This window comes from Phoca vitulina, unplaced genomic scaffold (assembly GCF_004348235.1).
Source record: "Phoca vitulina isolate PV1807 unplaced genomic scaffold, GSC_HSeal_1.0 scaffold67, whole genome shotgun sequence".
In the NCBI taxonomy this organism is placed as follows: domain Eukaryota; kingdom Metazoa; phylum Chordata; class Mammalia; order Carnivora; family Phocidae; genus Phoca; species Phoca vitulina.
Window position 1 is genome coordinate 13,992,713 of NW_022589770.1, and position 17,414 is coordinate 14,010,126.

A 17,414-nucleotide genomic window follows, 5' to 3' on the forward strand; every position below is an offset into this window, starting at 1 on the left:
GTCTGCCTTCGGCTCAGGTCATGATCCCAGGGTCCTGGGATCGAGCCCCACATCGGGCTCCCTGCTCAGCGGGAAGCCTGCTTCTCCCTCTCCCACTCCCCTTGCTTGTGTTCCCTCTCTCGCTGTGTCTCTCTCTGTTAAATAAATAAAATCTTTAAAAAAAAAAAAAAGTGACTATGAAATATAAGTTGGTATAATAAGCATCTAGTTGAAACGAGAAAAAGGTAAAAGGAAAAAAAAAAGAGAAAAAGCATAAGAAAAAGAAAAAAAAGAAAAGGAGAATTTTATCTGAAAAATAAATTAGTCAAGAGGCAACACCTGGAGCTCAATATACTATTTTCCCCTGGCGTTGGAATTTCACAGTCTTGTGGGATCCATAGGCTTGTTATCCACCTGTTCTTCCAGACTGTCTTCTGGGGAAGGGACCTGCTGTGCTGTTTTTCAGGTATCCCTGCCTGGGCAGAGTTGTCCCACCCCCTGTCAGGGGGATGGGCTCAGTGCAAACTTGTCCTCTGTGTGGCTTTTGTTCCCTGGAGGCTTTCCGCACCTCTTCAGAGGATCAGAGCAAAAATGGCCCGGAGCAGAAAGATCGCAGTCTGCCCTCTTTAATAAACCCTCCAGGACAAATATTCTTACATCTCAGGCTGATTTCATGGGTATTTCAAAATGGTTTGATAGATGGGTGCCTGGGTGGCTCAGCTGGTTAAGTGACTGCCTTTGGCTCAGGTCACGATCCTGGAGTTCCAGGATCGAGTCCCGCATTGGGCTCCCTGCTCAGCAGGGAGTCTCTTTCTCCCTCTGACCCTTTCCCCTCTCATGCACTCTTTCTCTTTCATTCTCTCTCTCTCAAATAAATAAATTTAAAAAATCTTAAAACAAAACAAAACAAAATGGTTTGATAGACATCCAGCTAAATTCAGGGGACCAGTTGAAAAGGGGTCCTCTCCTCCTCTACCATCTTGCCTCCCTCTCTCTCTGGCTTTTAAAAAGATTTTATCTTTTGGGGCACCTGGCTGGTTCAATGGGTAGAGCGTGTGACTCTTGATCTTGGGGTTGTAAGTCTGAGCCCCATGTTGGGGAATGATTACTCTTTTGTAAAAGATTTTATTTATTTATTTATTTATTTGTTTGTTTGTTTATTTTGGATAGAGAGCACACATACAAGTGGGGGGAGGGGCAGAAGGAGAGGCAGAGAATCCAAAGCTGACTCCAGCCTAGAGTGCAGAGCCGGGTGTGAGGCCCAATCTCATGACTCTGAGATCATGACCTGAGCCAAAACCAAGAGTTAGTTGCTTAACCGACTGAGCCACCCAGATGCCCCAACAACAAAATCTTTAAAAAATATATTTCATTTTTTCCCTTGGTTTTCTGCAGTCTGAATATGATATACCTAAGTGTTGTATTTCTCTTTAGTGTGTTCTCTGATCCTCCTGGATCTGTGATTTGGTGTCTATTTTAATTTTTGAAAGTTTTCAGTTATTATTACCCAAAAATCTCCTCTGCTTTCTCTTTTTCCTCCTTCTGGTATTCCAATTATGCACCTTTTGAAATTGTCCCACAGTTCTTGGATGTTCTGATCTGTTTTTGTTTTTGCTTTTTCATTCTGTTTTCTTCTGCATTTCAGTTTGGGAAAGTTCTATTGATTTGTTTGCATTCACTAATTCTTTCTTCAGCTGTGTCAGGTCTACTCATCATCACTTAGAAGGCATTCTTCATGTCTGTTATGGTGTTTTGATTTCTATCATTTCCTTTTGATAATTTCTTGGAGTTTCCATCTTTCTGCTTACATTGGCCATCTGTTCCTACAACTTGTCTACTTTTCTATTAGAGTTTTTAACATGTTAATCATAATTATTTTAAATTCCTTGTCTGATGATTCCTACATCTGTATCATGTGTGAGTTTGGTTCTGATGATTTATTTGTCTCTTCAAACTGCTTTTTTCTTGACATTTTGCATGTCTTGTAATTTTCTATTGAAAGCTGAACATGATGTATTGGGTGATAAGAACTGAGGTAAATAGGGCTTTAGTGTGAGGATTTCTGGGCTTGGCTACGGTTGTGTTGTGTTTAATGTTTGCTGTAGCTAACATTGACAGAGGCTTCAAATTCCTCTAGTGTCCTTGTTTATCTTTCCCCTGTTGCTTGTGGGATTCCCTAGTACTCTTCCTCAGAGACAACCTGTGTTTTACAGCAATTGTATTTGTTTTATTGGAGCCCTACTTATGTGGTAGTGTGTTGTGGTGGAGGAGAAGTGTTTTGTAATGTTCCAGTTAAATATAGCCCTATGTCTTGGGCTGTGAACCTCCAACTGTATCTCCAGTGATATAGCTCCCTCACCCCCACCCCACCTCATACTCCTTTCCTTGGCTGCAGGGTTCTCAATCTATTCCCTTGAAGCACTAAACCCTGTTGACTTTTCCCCCGACTATGTGAGATAAGAAGACTGGAAGGGGCTGGAGTGGGAGAAATTCCCTTCCTTAGCTTGGATAAACTCTGGAAGTCCTTTTCTTTGGAGAGTAGGTCTTTGTTATGAAGAAGGCTCTGGACATATTTCACAGTGATTACTCTTTTCCTTTTTCTAGTGCTGAGGGCAGATATTTCTTGGATTTTTACCCTAACCGTGGTGGGGGTCCTGGAGGTAAAGCCTATGAAAGTGCGGGACCCCACTAAGACTAGTCCCCAGGAGTTTCTCCCTCTCAAGTTAGTCCACAGTCAGCATCCAGTGATTCATCATAATTACCATTACATATTCCTACCGGTTTCTAATTCTAGCAGCTTCTGCTCTAGGCAAGCAGATCTTGGCTATGTCTCTTTGGATGATCCTGTCTTATTAGATTTCAAGGTGCCATTTTGTCCTACAATGTCAGTTTTCAGATGTGTCCAAAAGTCATTGATTTTTAGTTTATCCAGCTTTTTCTTGTTGTAAGGACAGAAGTGATGACTTTCATGCCCTTACATATTGGAACTGAAAGTAGAAGTCCCAAATCTCCATTTATAATCAAGCTTCCATAACATCCCACTGTGATTAATGGACCAGAGTAGTTTGTTTCAGATCTGCAGAATTTAGCATTATCTTAGAACCAAGTTCCAGTAACCACCCAAAGTCTGGGTATTTTCCTTTCCTTGGAGTATCAGTCAGTGTTCTTCAGAAACAGAATCAATAGTATATGTATATATATCAAAAGAGATTTTAAGAAATTGGCTCATGTGATTATAGAGGCTGGCAAGTCCAAAAATCTGCACTAGCATGCTAGCAGGCTGGAGACCCAGAGAAGAGCTAATGCTATATAGTTCAAGTCTAAAGGTTATCAGGGAAGAGCCAATATTACAGTTCAAGTCCAAAGGCTGTCTGCTGCAGAATTTCCCCTTGCTCAGGGGAGATTAGTTTTTTGTTCTATTCAGACCTTCAACTAATTGGATGAGGCCCACCTACCTTTGGAGGAGGTCAATCTGCTTTTCTCAGAGTCCACTGATTCAAATATTAATTTCAATCAAAAACATTTTCACAGAAACATTGAATAAGGTTTGACCACATATCTGGGCACTGTGGCCTAACCATCACACTTGGTAAATGGCCACAGGTATCTTTAGGGGAGTTTAGGAAGAAGATTTACAGTGTATATGTATAGCAAGGTCATAAGATCTTTTCTCAAGTGTTCTTTCTTTCTTTTTTTTTTTTTTAAGATTTTATTTATTTATTTGACAGAGAGAGAGACAGCGAGAGAGGGAACACAAGTAGGGGGAGAGGGAGAAGCAGGCTTCCCACCGAGCAGGGAGCCTGACGTGGGGCTCGATCCCAGGACCCTGGGATCATGACCTGAGCCGCAGGCAGACGCTTAACAACTGAGCCACCCAGGCGCCCCTCAAGTGTTCTTTCTCAAGATTCCCTTCATTTGGGAGGCTCTGGGTCTATGAACCAGCTAAATTAAGAAAACTAGTTGAGAGGCTGTGTAGCTTTATTTGGGTGACATATCAGGTTTTAGTTTGCCAGATTAAGATTTTCATAGGTTAATCATTAATTAGTGAGCACCAAAGATCCTTGTGGATCAAGCCCAATTAGTTACCACTCTGACTCTGCTGTCCTTTACTGCAACCTTGCCCCCTTTTCTTTGTTTTACTAGTGTTGCCGCTGGCCCCTACCACTCTGGGACTCTATTATTACCACTGAAAGCAAGGAGCCCCTTTCAACAGTGGCATCTTCTACCATTATATGTGCAGACACAGAAAATACAGAGCTTTTCAAGAATATTACTGCTCCTTTTAGCAATGGATTTCTCAATGTTTAGGTGAAGTGATTGTCCTCTGGGCCTTCCTGAGGGATACAATGAAAGGGTTGAAGAGTACATTGCATATGATGAAACCATACCAACATTCCTATCTCATCAAGCCTTTGGATCCTTTCTTCTCCTCTATTATGCCTAGAAAGTTCTAGTATCTTAACCTAATTTAATGAAGGCCATTGTTGAGTCTGGTTCCAGTTAACCAACTCAGCAAACTCTTAGAGCCACTCCTGACTGATTGAGCTGATACACTGAATCCAGAATCTCTGGTGCTACTAGAATATCAGTAATTTCAATATTATTTTCCTGGTCCAGAATCCACTCCTACACAGAAATCCTCTAGTGCTGATATACATTAGTGATATCTTGCTATTGTTTCCCTGTGTAGGCTTCTCCTCTGGTGTCAGGCGTCTTACTCATCTTCCCACGGTATGCTGAGATCTGAGTCTTGTGGATCTAGAGGTAAAGAAGTATTGACATACCTTTGCAAGATTAATGCTTTAGTGAAGCCATTATAAGATCATCAAGCAAGGGATGGTCAGCATTTCAAAGAGGGGATGAGGAACAGCTTCAGCTGTCAGAGGGACTCAGTGAAAGCTGGGGGTTCAAGATAATCAGATTCAACCCAAACTACCAAAATGTCCCTAAAGACTTAGTTTTTAATGAATCCCAAACTTTCACATGTGAGACCTGATAAAGCTGTGAATTCAACTTGTATGATAACTGGGCAATCCACAAGATCAAACATTGGGTCTGATTTTTATATACTTTCTCCCTGCAGCTAAAGAAATTAAGAGATTTTTTTAGAGTGGTGAAGCTCTCTGGTTCTCTGAACTATCATTTTATCCTGTTAATTCTCCAGGGCATTTGGAAACCACCGGCCCTCCCTATAGTCCTTGTAGATATCATTCCCACCACAGTGGTCTAACCCAGCAACTAGTTCATCTAGCAAAGACCTCCCTTCAATAGGCACTTAATTCCCCACTGATAATTTAAGTAACTGTTTCCATTTCATGACAAGACTATCATGATCTCATTTTCCACTAGTGACAGTGTTCTCATTTACTTCAAACAGAACCAGGTCAGATAGCTAATCCCAGATTCCTATCTTTGGGGTCAGTTTCCTAAAGCTACTTTTGGCCTCAGATACAGGCTATGTTAAAGTTTATTTAGAAAACATGGAGTATTTCAAGCAGAGGAGGATTAAAATGCCAGGAATGGGTGTATATAAAACCACTGGAAGGACTGGAAGAGCAAAAAATAGAGTAGATAGACCACCACTATCTTCTGGTAAACCACTGAAGTTCAATGAGAAATTCCTGTTGCCTCCTATGTTGGAAAACCAAAGGACAGTTCCACTGAGGGACACAGCTGCCCTGCTGTACCAATATGGGTGGCTGGTAAGGAAGCACTTTATGTCTGCTACCACTCATGCATCTGTCTGCTGCTGTCAGAGAAATAAGAAAACGATTTCTGCTTTATTCCATTTTCTAGTTCTCCCACAAGTTTATTTTGTTGATAGAAGATTAATAACATCCAGAACCCTGGAGCCATACGAATCTGGGAATTATAGTTCTCTGGCTTCTAGTCCCTGTGATACAGAGTGTATAGACAGGAATAGAGATGGCATCCCACGCTGAGGGTATCCCCCAACTTTTATGAAGGCTGTAATGAATGAAAGCCTGTTCAAAGACATTCAACCCAGCCCTTCTAGCTCACCACCTGCCCCTGCCTGCCATATGCACACATTTTGCGTACTGTTTTGTTTTATACTTTCCTGCCTCTCTGCCTAGTCTATGTGCCTGACAGCTACAGAACCCAGAATGTGCAGAGGATGATTGAAGGAGAAAGCTTAGAGGAGAAAAAAACAGGTTCTACTTATCTATAGTCTAAGTAATGTTCTGATGACTTCCGTCCAGTCCTATCTTCCTCACAGTAGGACAATTGTAATTTTGAAAGTTCATTCTTTGTTTTTTAAAAATATTTTATTTTATTTTTAAATATTTTATTTATTTATTTGACAGAGAGAGACACAGCGAGAGAGAGGGAACACAAGCAGGGGGAGTGGGAGAGGGAGAAGCAGGCTTCCGGCCGAGCAGGGACGCTGATGCGGGGCTGGATTCCAGGGCCCCCGGGATCATGACCGGAGCCGCAGGCAGACGCTTAAGGACTGAGCCACCCAGGCGCCCCTAAAGATCTTATTTTTAAGTAATCTCTACACCCAGTGCTGGCTAGAACTCACAACCCTAGAGTCACATGCAGCACAGACTGAGCCAGACAGGTGCCAGGAAGTTCGTTTTTTTTTTTTGTTTTTTTTTTTTACATTTATTTATCTATTTTAGAGTGTGTGAGGCAGGGGTGGGGGGACGGGCAGTGGGAGAGAGAAAGAAACTTTAGCAGACTCAGCGCTCAGCGCCAGCCGAGGTGGGGCTGCATCTCACCACCATGAGATCAGACTTATGCCGAAAGCAAGAGTTGGCCGCTTAACTGCGCCACCCGGGTGACCCTTGAAAGTTCATTCTTGGTAAAAATCTCAAGAGATAGCTGAGAACTTAGATATACAAAATTTTCCTACTAAGATGATAATACAAAATATATACCTCAATATCTTTTGCATCCCTCCCTCCCCACATATATATGGGGAGAGACAGAGAGAGAGAAGTGACTCAAGCCTACTGTTGGGGCAATTCTTTCAATGTATAATCTCTTTAAATCCATCAAACTGTGTGAGATGAGAAAACTGAAACTCAGAGGTTGAGTAACTTGCCCACAATCATAACTATAAAAAAACTTTCATCTGCCCATATTGGTTTCCATGAAATATAACCGGGAACGATGCCCTAAAATTAATGAATGGAAACTAATTATTTGAGCCTGGCTTCTCTATCAGAATCATCCTTCATCTCAGCTGAGTTCCCCCAGGCACTTCGCCCGCAGCTGTGCAGCCGGATCCAGCGCCAGTGCGGTCCCAGACCTTGGCCCCGAGCTCATGGATCGCCCTGGTCCCCGCATCAGCCAGAGATGGAGTAGGAGTGACTGAGGATGGCAGGCTCGGGTCAGGAGCAGGACTGCTGAGGGCCTGAGAAGGGAGTAGGAGAGGGGGCGGGGCGGTGTGTGCCCCGCCCCCGCCCCTCTGTCAACTCCCATTGGCCGAGGCTTTCCTGGCCCCATCCCACCGCCCGCCCGCAGGACGACGCTTAAAGTGTGCCGAGCAGGTGCCTCGCGTGGAGCAACAACTTTGCGCGCGTGTTCAGGCTGAGCGCTACGCCCATTCATTGCCCACAAGCGCCCATCCGTCTGTCCTGCGAATCGTCCAACGATAAGGGGCTCCAGGCAGAAGGCAGCCGCCACCTGGAGAACTGCGACCAAAAGAGGCCGAGAGCGCGGCTGACCCTCGCGGGCCGGGCAGGGGACTGTGGCCGCGACCATGCAGACGTGCGCCAGGGCCTGGGGGCTGCGTTTGGGCTGTGGAGTTGGGGGCGGCCGCCGCCTGGCTGGAGGCAAGGGACCAGTTTGGGTACCGCGGGGCCGTGACAGCAGCAGCTGCGGCGGGGACAGCAGCAGGGCTGGGGACTCGCGCCTCCTCGAGCGCCTCCTGCCCAGACACGACGACTTCGCTCGGAGGCACATCGGCCCCGGGGACAAAGACCAGAGGGAGATGCTACAGGCCCTGGGGCTGGCGGTAAGGACCCCACCGGCCTTCTAGGGCCTCATCCCGCCCTGCCCGGTTTCTGCCGGCGCGGCCTCCCGGCCCCCGCCCGGAGCTCCGCTTTGCTCCGCGTGGGACCCGCTCCCGGGTCTGGGGCCCTGGCGTGGAAGCGAGCCCGCGAGTTCGGTTCCTGTGCCCTAGCTTTCTCTCACCCGTTTACTTTCTCCACCCGCTCTTCGCGCCTCAGAACCTTATGTTTTTCAACCCAACTCGCCCTCCTGATGAACCCTAACTTTGCAAAAGGAGGACCTCCTGGTTTATCCGATTATCTCCGGTTGCTGACTGAAATCAAACCTGGAGTGGTGGAATCACTAACCGAATTCATTTGCTTTCCTCCAAGTGATTTCTGGTTTGCTCAGAGTTGTTCTTTTCTTTTTAAAAAAGAAACCCTAATTAGGCGATTTTAAATGAGGTTACCACAAGCCTTTGTAGATGCAAAACACAGAGGTGACTCTTTCAACTCCCGAAGCACTTTCCTCTCCCTTCAGTGTTCACGGACTTATGTTTTAATTTTAGAGCATTGATGAACTGATTGAGAAGACAGTCCCCGCCAGCATCCGCTTGAAAAGACCCTTGAAAATGGAAGATCCTGTTTGTAAGTTGCCGGGAGGGCTCCCTTAGACTCCGCTTGCTCTGGCCTATTTGTCTTCTATGGTCTCTGAAAATCCAGCTCTGGGTTAGGATTGCCCAGGACTGGGAATATGTTTATTCAAATAAAATAGCGGCGGTACCTTAAGGGACGGGAGATGGTGGAATATTTAGTTCCCGGAGCAGTCAGTTCTGTACCCTAGGTTGGAGTCCATGCCTCGCCTTTCTAGGTTTTTATCTAGGCGCCAGCAAACTTCCCAGCGGAAGGCAGTGCACAAACGCGCGTGCAGGACTCCCCACTTCCCAGGCAACCGTCCCTCCCAGGCCATGGTTCTCATATCCTTTGGGTTGAGAAGTGTCCTCACCTCTGTGCAAGTCAGGATACTCTGAAGGGAAAAAGGAATTGCCTATGATCATACAACTAGGGAAGTGGCAAAAATAGGAGATGCAGACATGTGTTCTCCTAACCCAATTTTCTTTATAGGACTAGAGCTTCACATTGTTTTCTTATCTCATGTCCAATTTCATTACTTACGCCTAGTGTAAGGCAGCAGTACTCTTCAAGTTCAAATGATTTTTATAAGGAAACATGCAAATAAGATTTGTGCTTGGTTAAAAAAGCTTAGTTTACTCATAGAATTAGAATTTTGTTATACATTTAAATATTTTTAATAGTCTGAAGACTGACTGACTTTCAAAGGTATTTTTATGTGAGCACTTGACTTCCATGGGCTTAGGCATGAATTCACATGTCAAAGGATTAGTTAGGCAGAGTTGAAGAGCACCCTCTCCCTCCCTAAACAGGAAAGAATTCTCTTGGAGGTTATCTGGTTTTGAGTCATAGAGATGCTGTCTCATATTTTTGGAGTCAGGTAAAGAGAAGGTACTTTGTTTTGTTTCAGGTTTTAGGACAGAAAGGATATATAAATGGCAAACTTTATTTTATTTTTTTAAGATTTTATTTATTTATTTATTTAAGAGAGAGAGAGAGAGAGAGCACGCTCATGGGTTCAAGCCGGGAGAGGAGCAGAGGGAGAGGGACAACCAGACTGCTCTGAGTGCAGAGCCTGACTTGGGGGCTCAAACTCACAACCCTGAGATCATGACCTGAGTGGAAATCAAGAGTCAGCCCCTTAACAGACTCAGCCACTCAGGTGCCCCAAACTTTATTTTGTTTTAAAGTAGACAACTTGAGGGGCGCCTGGGTGGCTCAGTGGCTTAAGTGTCTGATTCTTGATTTCTGCTCAGGTCATGATCTCAGGGTCGTGAGATGGAGCTGGTGAGATCAAGCCCGGCCTCAGGCTCCCGAGCTGGGTGTGGACCCTGCTTAAGGTTCTCTCTCCTGCCCCTCCCCCCTCCAAAAAAAAGTAGACAACTTGAGGTATGAAGCCAGTCCAGATCCAGTGGGCTAATGTAACTCAAACTATGATGAGGACTGCTTCCCTGGTTGGTTTCAAATGTGAACCATTTCTCCTGATGGCAGGGACCTTGCCTTTAGAAGATAAAATAGCACATTTTGTTCAATTGAACTGATTGAGACCTAAGGATAGCTGGAAGCGTTATCTATTTCAATTTTAGGAAATAATAATCCTGATTTACTGGATGTTTAAAAAGTGAAGAGTTGTATGTTTTTGTAAGGATTTATTCATTTATCTTAAGGGGGAAGGGGCAGAGGGAGAGAGAGAGAGAGAAACTCAAGCAGACTCCCCAATGCAGGGCTTGATCTCATGACCTTGAGGTCACCATCCTGAGATCAGGACCCTGAGATCACAACCTGAGCCGAAATCAAGAGTTGGTCGCTTAACAGACTGTACCACCCAGGTGCCCCAAGAATTTATTTATATATAAAGTGAGCAGGGAGAAGGACAGAGGGAGAGAAACTCAAGCAGATTCCCTCACTGAGCAGGGAGCCCAACATGGGGCTCGATCCCACAACCCTGAGATCCTGACCTGAACTGAAATCAAGAGCCAAATGCTTTAACCCACTGAGCCACCCAGGCACCTCCTGAGTGGTATATTTTTATTTTTTTTAAAAAAGTTTTTATTTGACAGAGAGCACAAGCAGGGGGAGCAGCAGCAGAGGCAAAGGGAGAAGCAGGCTCCCTGCTGAGCAGGGAGCCTGTCGCGGGGCTCGAGCCCAGGATCCTGGGATCATGACCTGAGCCGAAGGCAGACGCTTAATGACTGAGCCACCCAGGTGCCCCAGCTGAGTTGTATATTTTTATTTTTTTATTTTTTTAAAGATTTTTATTTATTTATTTGACAGAGAGAGAGAGCGCAATAGCAGGAACACAAGCAGGGGGAGTGGGAGAGGGAGAAGCAGACTTCCCGCTGAGCAGGGAGTCCGATGTGGGGCTTGATCCCAGGACCCTGGGACCATGACTTGAGCTGAAGGCAGACGCTTAACGACTGAGCCACCCAGGCACCCCCGAGTTGTATATTTTTAAAGCAAGCCTTAGGTAATGCCTTTCTGAGACTTTCAAAGTCAGAAAATGTTTAGGTCAGCCCTTTTTACAGTATACTCTAAAATAAGATGTTTTTAAAGAGCATTAGAGCCTAGGAAACATGTCAAAGTTGCCTATCTAAAAAAAAAGTTGACGGCACCTGGGTGGCTCAGTCGTTAAGTGCCGGCCGTCGGCTCAGGTCATGATCCCAGAGTCCTGGGATCGAGCCCTGCATCGGGCTCCCTGCTCCGTGGGAAGCCTGCTTCTCCTTCTCCCACTCCCCCTGCTTGTGTTCCCTCTCTCGCTATGTCTCTCTCTGTCAAATAAATAAATAAAATCTTTTTAAAAAAAAAAGTTCAGCTACTCATTTCCAGCTGAATAATGTGAACATTGGGGAATTCCGTTTCTCCTCCTTTGTCTCATTGGAATCAGGCTCCTGTTAGTAATTTGCAACTTACCTTTAAACTTTAAACTCAGTGGCTTCTGTGAGATTTGGGGCTGGTTTCATCTGGTTATTCTGAGGTGGCTCAAAAAATACTGCCCAGTCAGGAGGACCCCCTGCCACCAACCCCGCTACTTCCTTGCCTGTAAGTGGACTGGCTCTCCAACAAAGCTTGCTTCTTGGAAGAGTAAGCTCTGCTTAGTACAGGCACAGAATGTGTCAGACAGGCATCAGTGTTTTGCGGAGGTGTGCACACGTCATGGTTAATGAATGTTCTCCACCTGGGGAGAGGAAATTGGTCCATGTAACTTCCAGTAGTAGCATTTCCATAGTGGAGCAGCATTATCCAAATGGTTTAATGTTGAATGCCCATGCTCTGTTGTAGTCAGAGAGGAATTCTAGACCCAATATTTGTTCACTGTATACATAGGAAACTAATAAGAGCTAGTTAGTTATATGAGTCTTAAATGCCTTCATTGCTGAGCAAAAAGAAGACTGAGAGCTATAAGTACCACAGAGATACTTGGGTTAGTTTTTACACATAATTTAATAATCTCAAACATTTATGTAGTACTTACCATGTGCTGGCCACTTTTAAAAGTGCTTTGCATGTGTTAGTTTAGTCCTTATACAACCCTGTGAGGTAAGCACCATTATCTGTTCTAAAGATAAAGACACCATGGCATACAGAGGATATGTCATAACGTGCAGTGGAGACAGAATTTGACTCAGGCGGCCCAGCTCCACTGTCCACCCTCTAACCACTAGTCTAAATCATTGTCTACGTTGTTTACAGATATGCACAAATCCAGTCATGCCAGATTCCCCCTGCCATTTGCCAACTGCTCTGTTGGAAATGCAGTGGCATGCTGAGAGCACAGATGTGGGAACACTCAGCCACTAGCAGGGAGAGGGAAGGGGTCACAGGTGCAGGACTAGGTTTGGGTATTGAAGGATGAATAGTGATGTTCTACTGGACAAGGCTGGGGGAGGCTGCTGCAGGCAGAGGGACCATCATGTACAGGACAGAGTGGCCTGACAGAATCAAGAAAGTACAGATGATTCATCTGTCATGAGGATGCTCCCCTCCCCTTGGACATTTAAGTGCTTTGAAAGAATACCTTGATTATCAGTTGGATTCTCAGTAAATCATGCTTCAAAGAAATAAGGAAAACTACTCAATTCAAAACCCTGTTGTCATCCTGTTCAAGTGAATCCACCCTCCTTCACCCACATACACACATAAAGAAAAAAAAGTTGAAAGGATATATGTCAATGGGAGCATTCATTTCCCTGGATGGGCCATGATGGATGATTTTAGCTTTCTTTTTATTCCCTTGCTTTTTCTAGATTTTCTACAATAACTATATATTTTGTAATTATTATCAAATTTAAAAGTACTTTATGAACCAACCCAATCACTTTTAGCTACGGTGTGCCTTGCTGTGTAGTATTTTCAGTGAAGTCATCTCAAGCTAACCAGACTGAATTAGCTTATAACTTCACAGAAGCTGCAGGGTTTAAAGTTTACACAAAATTGCACATTGCTTATTGTGAGAATGCTTAGGAAGAGAGAGAAGAAACTAACCCCTCTAATGTTCAAATTATTCGACCAGAACCAAGCAGCTGAGCTGTCACAATACTTTTGACGAACTTGTGGGAACTTAATGTTCTAAGCCACATCATTTAGAGTGGTGTTTAATAAATGGTTACTAGAGGGGATGTTGTGTAATGCAGCTGCAGGTGGTGACTGTGTCACCTGGGTGGGGTTGAGCACTCTCCTGCACTGACCTCCAGGGCACCTAAACAGAATAGCTGTTCCCCAGACTGTGGATGGCAGGTGTCTTTCAGCTGGATGACATACATCATTGGGTTTTGCCTATAGAGTTTGTGACAAGGCTCTCCCTTGGCCTATTCCTGACCAAGTTACCAGCTTATATGAATTATTTTATCCTTAGGATAATACCAATGGATTTTCCTTACATGTTTTCCTTATTTCCTGTGGAAATAAATGAAGACAAACCAAATGAGAAAAGCAAAGCCTATTTATTCTGAACTTATAGCAAGGGAATCAGACTTTTGTTTTGGCAGAGGAGTGGGAAAGCCTTATAGTGAAATAAAGGAAAGGGCTCAGGTATGCCCATGTTGGGGGCTATTGGCATGCAGAAGATGTAGGGGGGCAAGTAGAATCAGGGGATCCTGTGTGATTGGTTAAGGATGCATATTTGGCTTTGTATGGCTGGTCCTACATTGGAAGCCAAGACCAAACTTCAGGAAGCTGTCAATTATTAATCAAGTCCTGGCCAATAATTTTGGTCCAATTATTACATAAGTTATTGTACAGTTTGCTGAATTGTCACTGAAGATAGCAATTTGGCTTTCTGTAAGTCTAACTTACAGAAGACTGGCTTCTGTTGTTGTTTGTATTAGAAAGGGTGTTGGTTTCTTGAGCAGGTTGCTGCAGGTTGTGGGTGAAAGTTATGTGGTAGTATATGGTCTAGCCATTGTTTGTGTATTTAGTCTCTCACAATAGAATCTGTCTTGTCCTTATATTTTTGTCATTAATTCTTTTTAGGGAGACAGCTGCTGATCTGAGTGATAACCTTGGTCTATTGCCCGAATTGCTAAATTTCATTGGCCATCTAGTATGTGCAAAGCACTGTGAGGAAAAATCGGTGAATAAACATAATCACTATTCTCAAGAAGCTTACTCCTTACCTTCTTAATATAAATTATGTCAGAAAGTTAAAAAGTCCCAGGTGCCATGAGAACTATGGAAAAAATGCTATGAGTGCTCAGAAATGTGAAGTTGAATAAAGAAGAGAAATAAGGGTTTCTGAAACAACATAAATGAGTTAGAAGCAAAAGCAATTATCTTTACATTGACTGTTTTTTTGGTGTGTATATAAGGAAAAAATGCAAAGAAATAAAGGCAGTATCTTCACTGAGAAAAAGAAAAGGCAAATGCAACATGGCAAGCACAGTTAGGGAAGTATTTTAGTATTGTTGGAATCTCATCATTGATGGAATCTTACCAGAATACTTATGCTGTCAGTCATTTGGGGATTCTGGGTATGTTCCAACACCACAAAGCAATTCTTCAACTAGGTGTTCTACAAATTTAATTCAATTCTGACACTATCTACCTGGAGATAGCATCAGATCCTACAGGTTAAGGGCTTGGTTCCACGAAACTGTCCCCTCTTTAATTGCCAATCCCAAGTCCACCTGTGCTTCTGACCAACAAACTATATTGGAGGTTCCCACAACCCCCTGCTTGGATTTGATTAATTTGCGAGAGCAGCTCACAGAACTCAGAGAAACATTTCCATATGTTTACCAGTTAGTTTATTTTTTAAATTATTTATTTGAGAGAGAGAGCACGAGGGATGGGAGGGTCAGAGGGAGAAGCAGACTCCCCACTGTGCAGGGAGCCCGATGCGGGACTCTATTCGGGACTCCAGGATCACGACCTGAGCCGAAGGCAGTCGCCCAACCAACTGAGCCACCAAGGCGCCCTACCGATTTATTTTAAAGAATGTTAAAAAAGATACAGATGAACCACCAGATGAAGAGGTACATAGGGCGAGGTCCATAAGGGTTTTGAGCACAGGAGCTTTTTTTCCTGTGGGACTTGGGGTTCACCACCCTACCGGCATGTGGATGCGTTAACCATCCCAGAAAATCATCAAAACTTGTTGTTCAAGAGTTTTTATAGAGCTTAATCTGTATCCTCCCACCCCCAACCCCTCTCCTTCCCAGAGGTCTCTGGGTGAGGCCAAGAAAGTCCCAACCCTCTAATCAGTTGGTTTTTCTTGGTCTTTCTAGCCAGACCCATCCTGAGGCTATGTAGGGCACCACTCTCAATCACTTCATTAGCATAAACTCAGGTGTGATCAAAAGGGCTTATTTTTTAAAAAGATTATTTATTTGAGAGAGAACATGAGGTGGAGGAGGGGCAGAGAGAGGGGGAGAAGCAGACTCCCTGCTGAGTAGGGTGCCCAACCTGGGGCTAGAGCCCAAGACCCCAGGACCATGACCTGAGCGGAAGGCAGACCTTTGACTGAGCCACCCAGGCGCCGCTCAAAGGGCTTCTTATGAATAACAAAAGAATCCTGTTACTCAAATTCCGGAGACCATATATATTTTTTATTATACCAGTGGTATTTTAGTTAAATGGTGGAGGTATATCCTGATAGAAGTGGAGAAATAAAAATATTAATTTTAAAAGAGATGAATTCTAAAATAAATTATCCAAATTTTCCCCCTCTTTTCAAAATTAGAATACAAACTTGATACCTGTATAAGTTATCATTTTTAGCATTAAAATGTTGTGGGGGTGCCTGGGTGGATCAGTTGTTTGTGTCCAACTCTTTTTTTTTAAATTTTTTTGTTATGTTAATCACCATACATTACATCATTACTTTTTGATGTAGTGTTCCATGATTCATTGTTTGTGCATAACACCCAGTGCTCCATGCAGAACGTGCCCTCTTTAATACCCATCACCAGGCTAACCCATCCTCCCACCCAGTGTCCATCTCTTGATTTCGGCTGAGGTCATGTTCTCAGGGTTGTGAGATTGAGCCCACATCGGGCTCTGTGCTCGGTGTGGAGTCTGCTTAAGATTTTCTCTCTCCCTCTCGCTCTGCTCCTGCTCTCTCTCTTTAACTCTCTCTCTCTCTCTCAAATAAATCTTTAAGAAATAATAAAGTAAAGTGTTTTGTACTTCCTTATTTTTAGACATATAAAGGATACAAACATGTAAACATATAGTGATGAGAGGCCAAATAAAATAGGTCCTGTGACTGGGACAAAGAACTTTTTAAAATGTAAAAACAACTTTTTTTCCTCTTCATCTTGCTAAAGGATCATGGAATTTATCCAGTATCATCAAATATATTTTATATAAATGAAATTAATTCTTTAATATTAATTTAAAAACTGACCTTTTTGGGGGAGGAAGCTATTACATCTGTTATCTCTTGTTGTATAGGAAATTAACTGCAAAATTCTGTGGCTTAAAACAACCATGAACATTTATTATCCTCACAGTTCCAGGAGCAGCTGGGCTGGATGGTTCTGGCTCAGGGTCTTTCACAATACTGAGGTCGCACTGCGGTCGCTCATCTGGGCCTGGAGGAGCCGCCTGCAGGGTGGCTCACGTGTGACAGCTGGCAAGTTGGGGCTGGCTGTGAGTGGGAGGTCATAGTGCCCCCACATGGGTCTCTCCACGGGCCGCCTACCTGTCCTCACATGGCAGCCGGATTCCCCCAGAGCCAGTGATTCAAGAGGGAAAGAAAGCCAGGCAAAAGCTATCCTTTTTATGATCTACCCTTGGAATTCCAATAGCATCACTTAACACCATTTTCTGTTGATTAGAGTGACTCATTAAGTCTGCCCTGAATTCAAGGGAAGGGGAATTAACTTTCACTTAAAAATTTTTTTATATTTGAATATAGTTGACACACAATGTTACATTGGTTTCAGACGCACAACATGGTGATTTGACAAGTTTATACCTTCTCTATGCTGACCACAAGGACAGCTACCATCTGTCACCATAGAATGCTATTATATCATTGACCGTATTCCTTATGCTGTGCCTTTTATTCTCGTGGCTTATTCATTCCATAGCTGGAAGCCTGTATTTCCCACTGCCCTTCACCCATTTCCCCACCCTCCTCTCTGGCAATGATCAAATTCTCTTATTTTTATTTAAGAGTTTATTTATTTGACAGAGAGAGACACAGTAAGAAAGGGAACACAAGTAGGGGAGTGGGAGAGGGAGAAGCAAGCTTCCTGCGGAGCAGGGAGCCCGATGTGGGGCTCCATCTCAGGACCCTGGGATCATGACCTGAGCCGAAGGCAGACGCTTAACGACTGAGCCACCCAGGCGCCCCCAATTTTCTGTATTTATAGTTCTGCTTCTGTTTTTTGTTTATTGTGT

The 17,414-nt window shown here is 43.9% G+C and overlaps 1 protein-coding gene across 1 annotated transcript in view; it reads left to right on the plus strand.

Moving 5' to 3' along the window:
* Positions 1–7,462: 7,462 nt before the first annotated feature.
* GLDC (glycine decarboxylase) overlaps positions 7,463–17,414 on the plus strand; it is a 94,880-nt gene continuing 84,928 nt past the window's right edge. The window contains exons 1-2 of the mRNA XM_032392352.1: positions 7,463–7,963; positions 8,507–8,585. Of these exons, the coding sequence (XP_032248243.1) occupies positions 7,709–7,963; positions 8,507–8,585 (334 nt within the window). The 5' untranslated portion in view covers positions 7,463–7,708. The remainder of the gene's footprint in view (positions 7,964–8,506; positions 8,586–17,414) is intronic.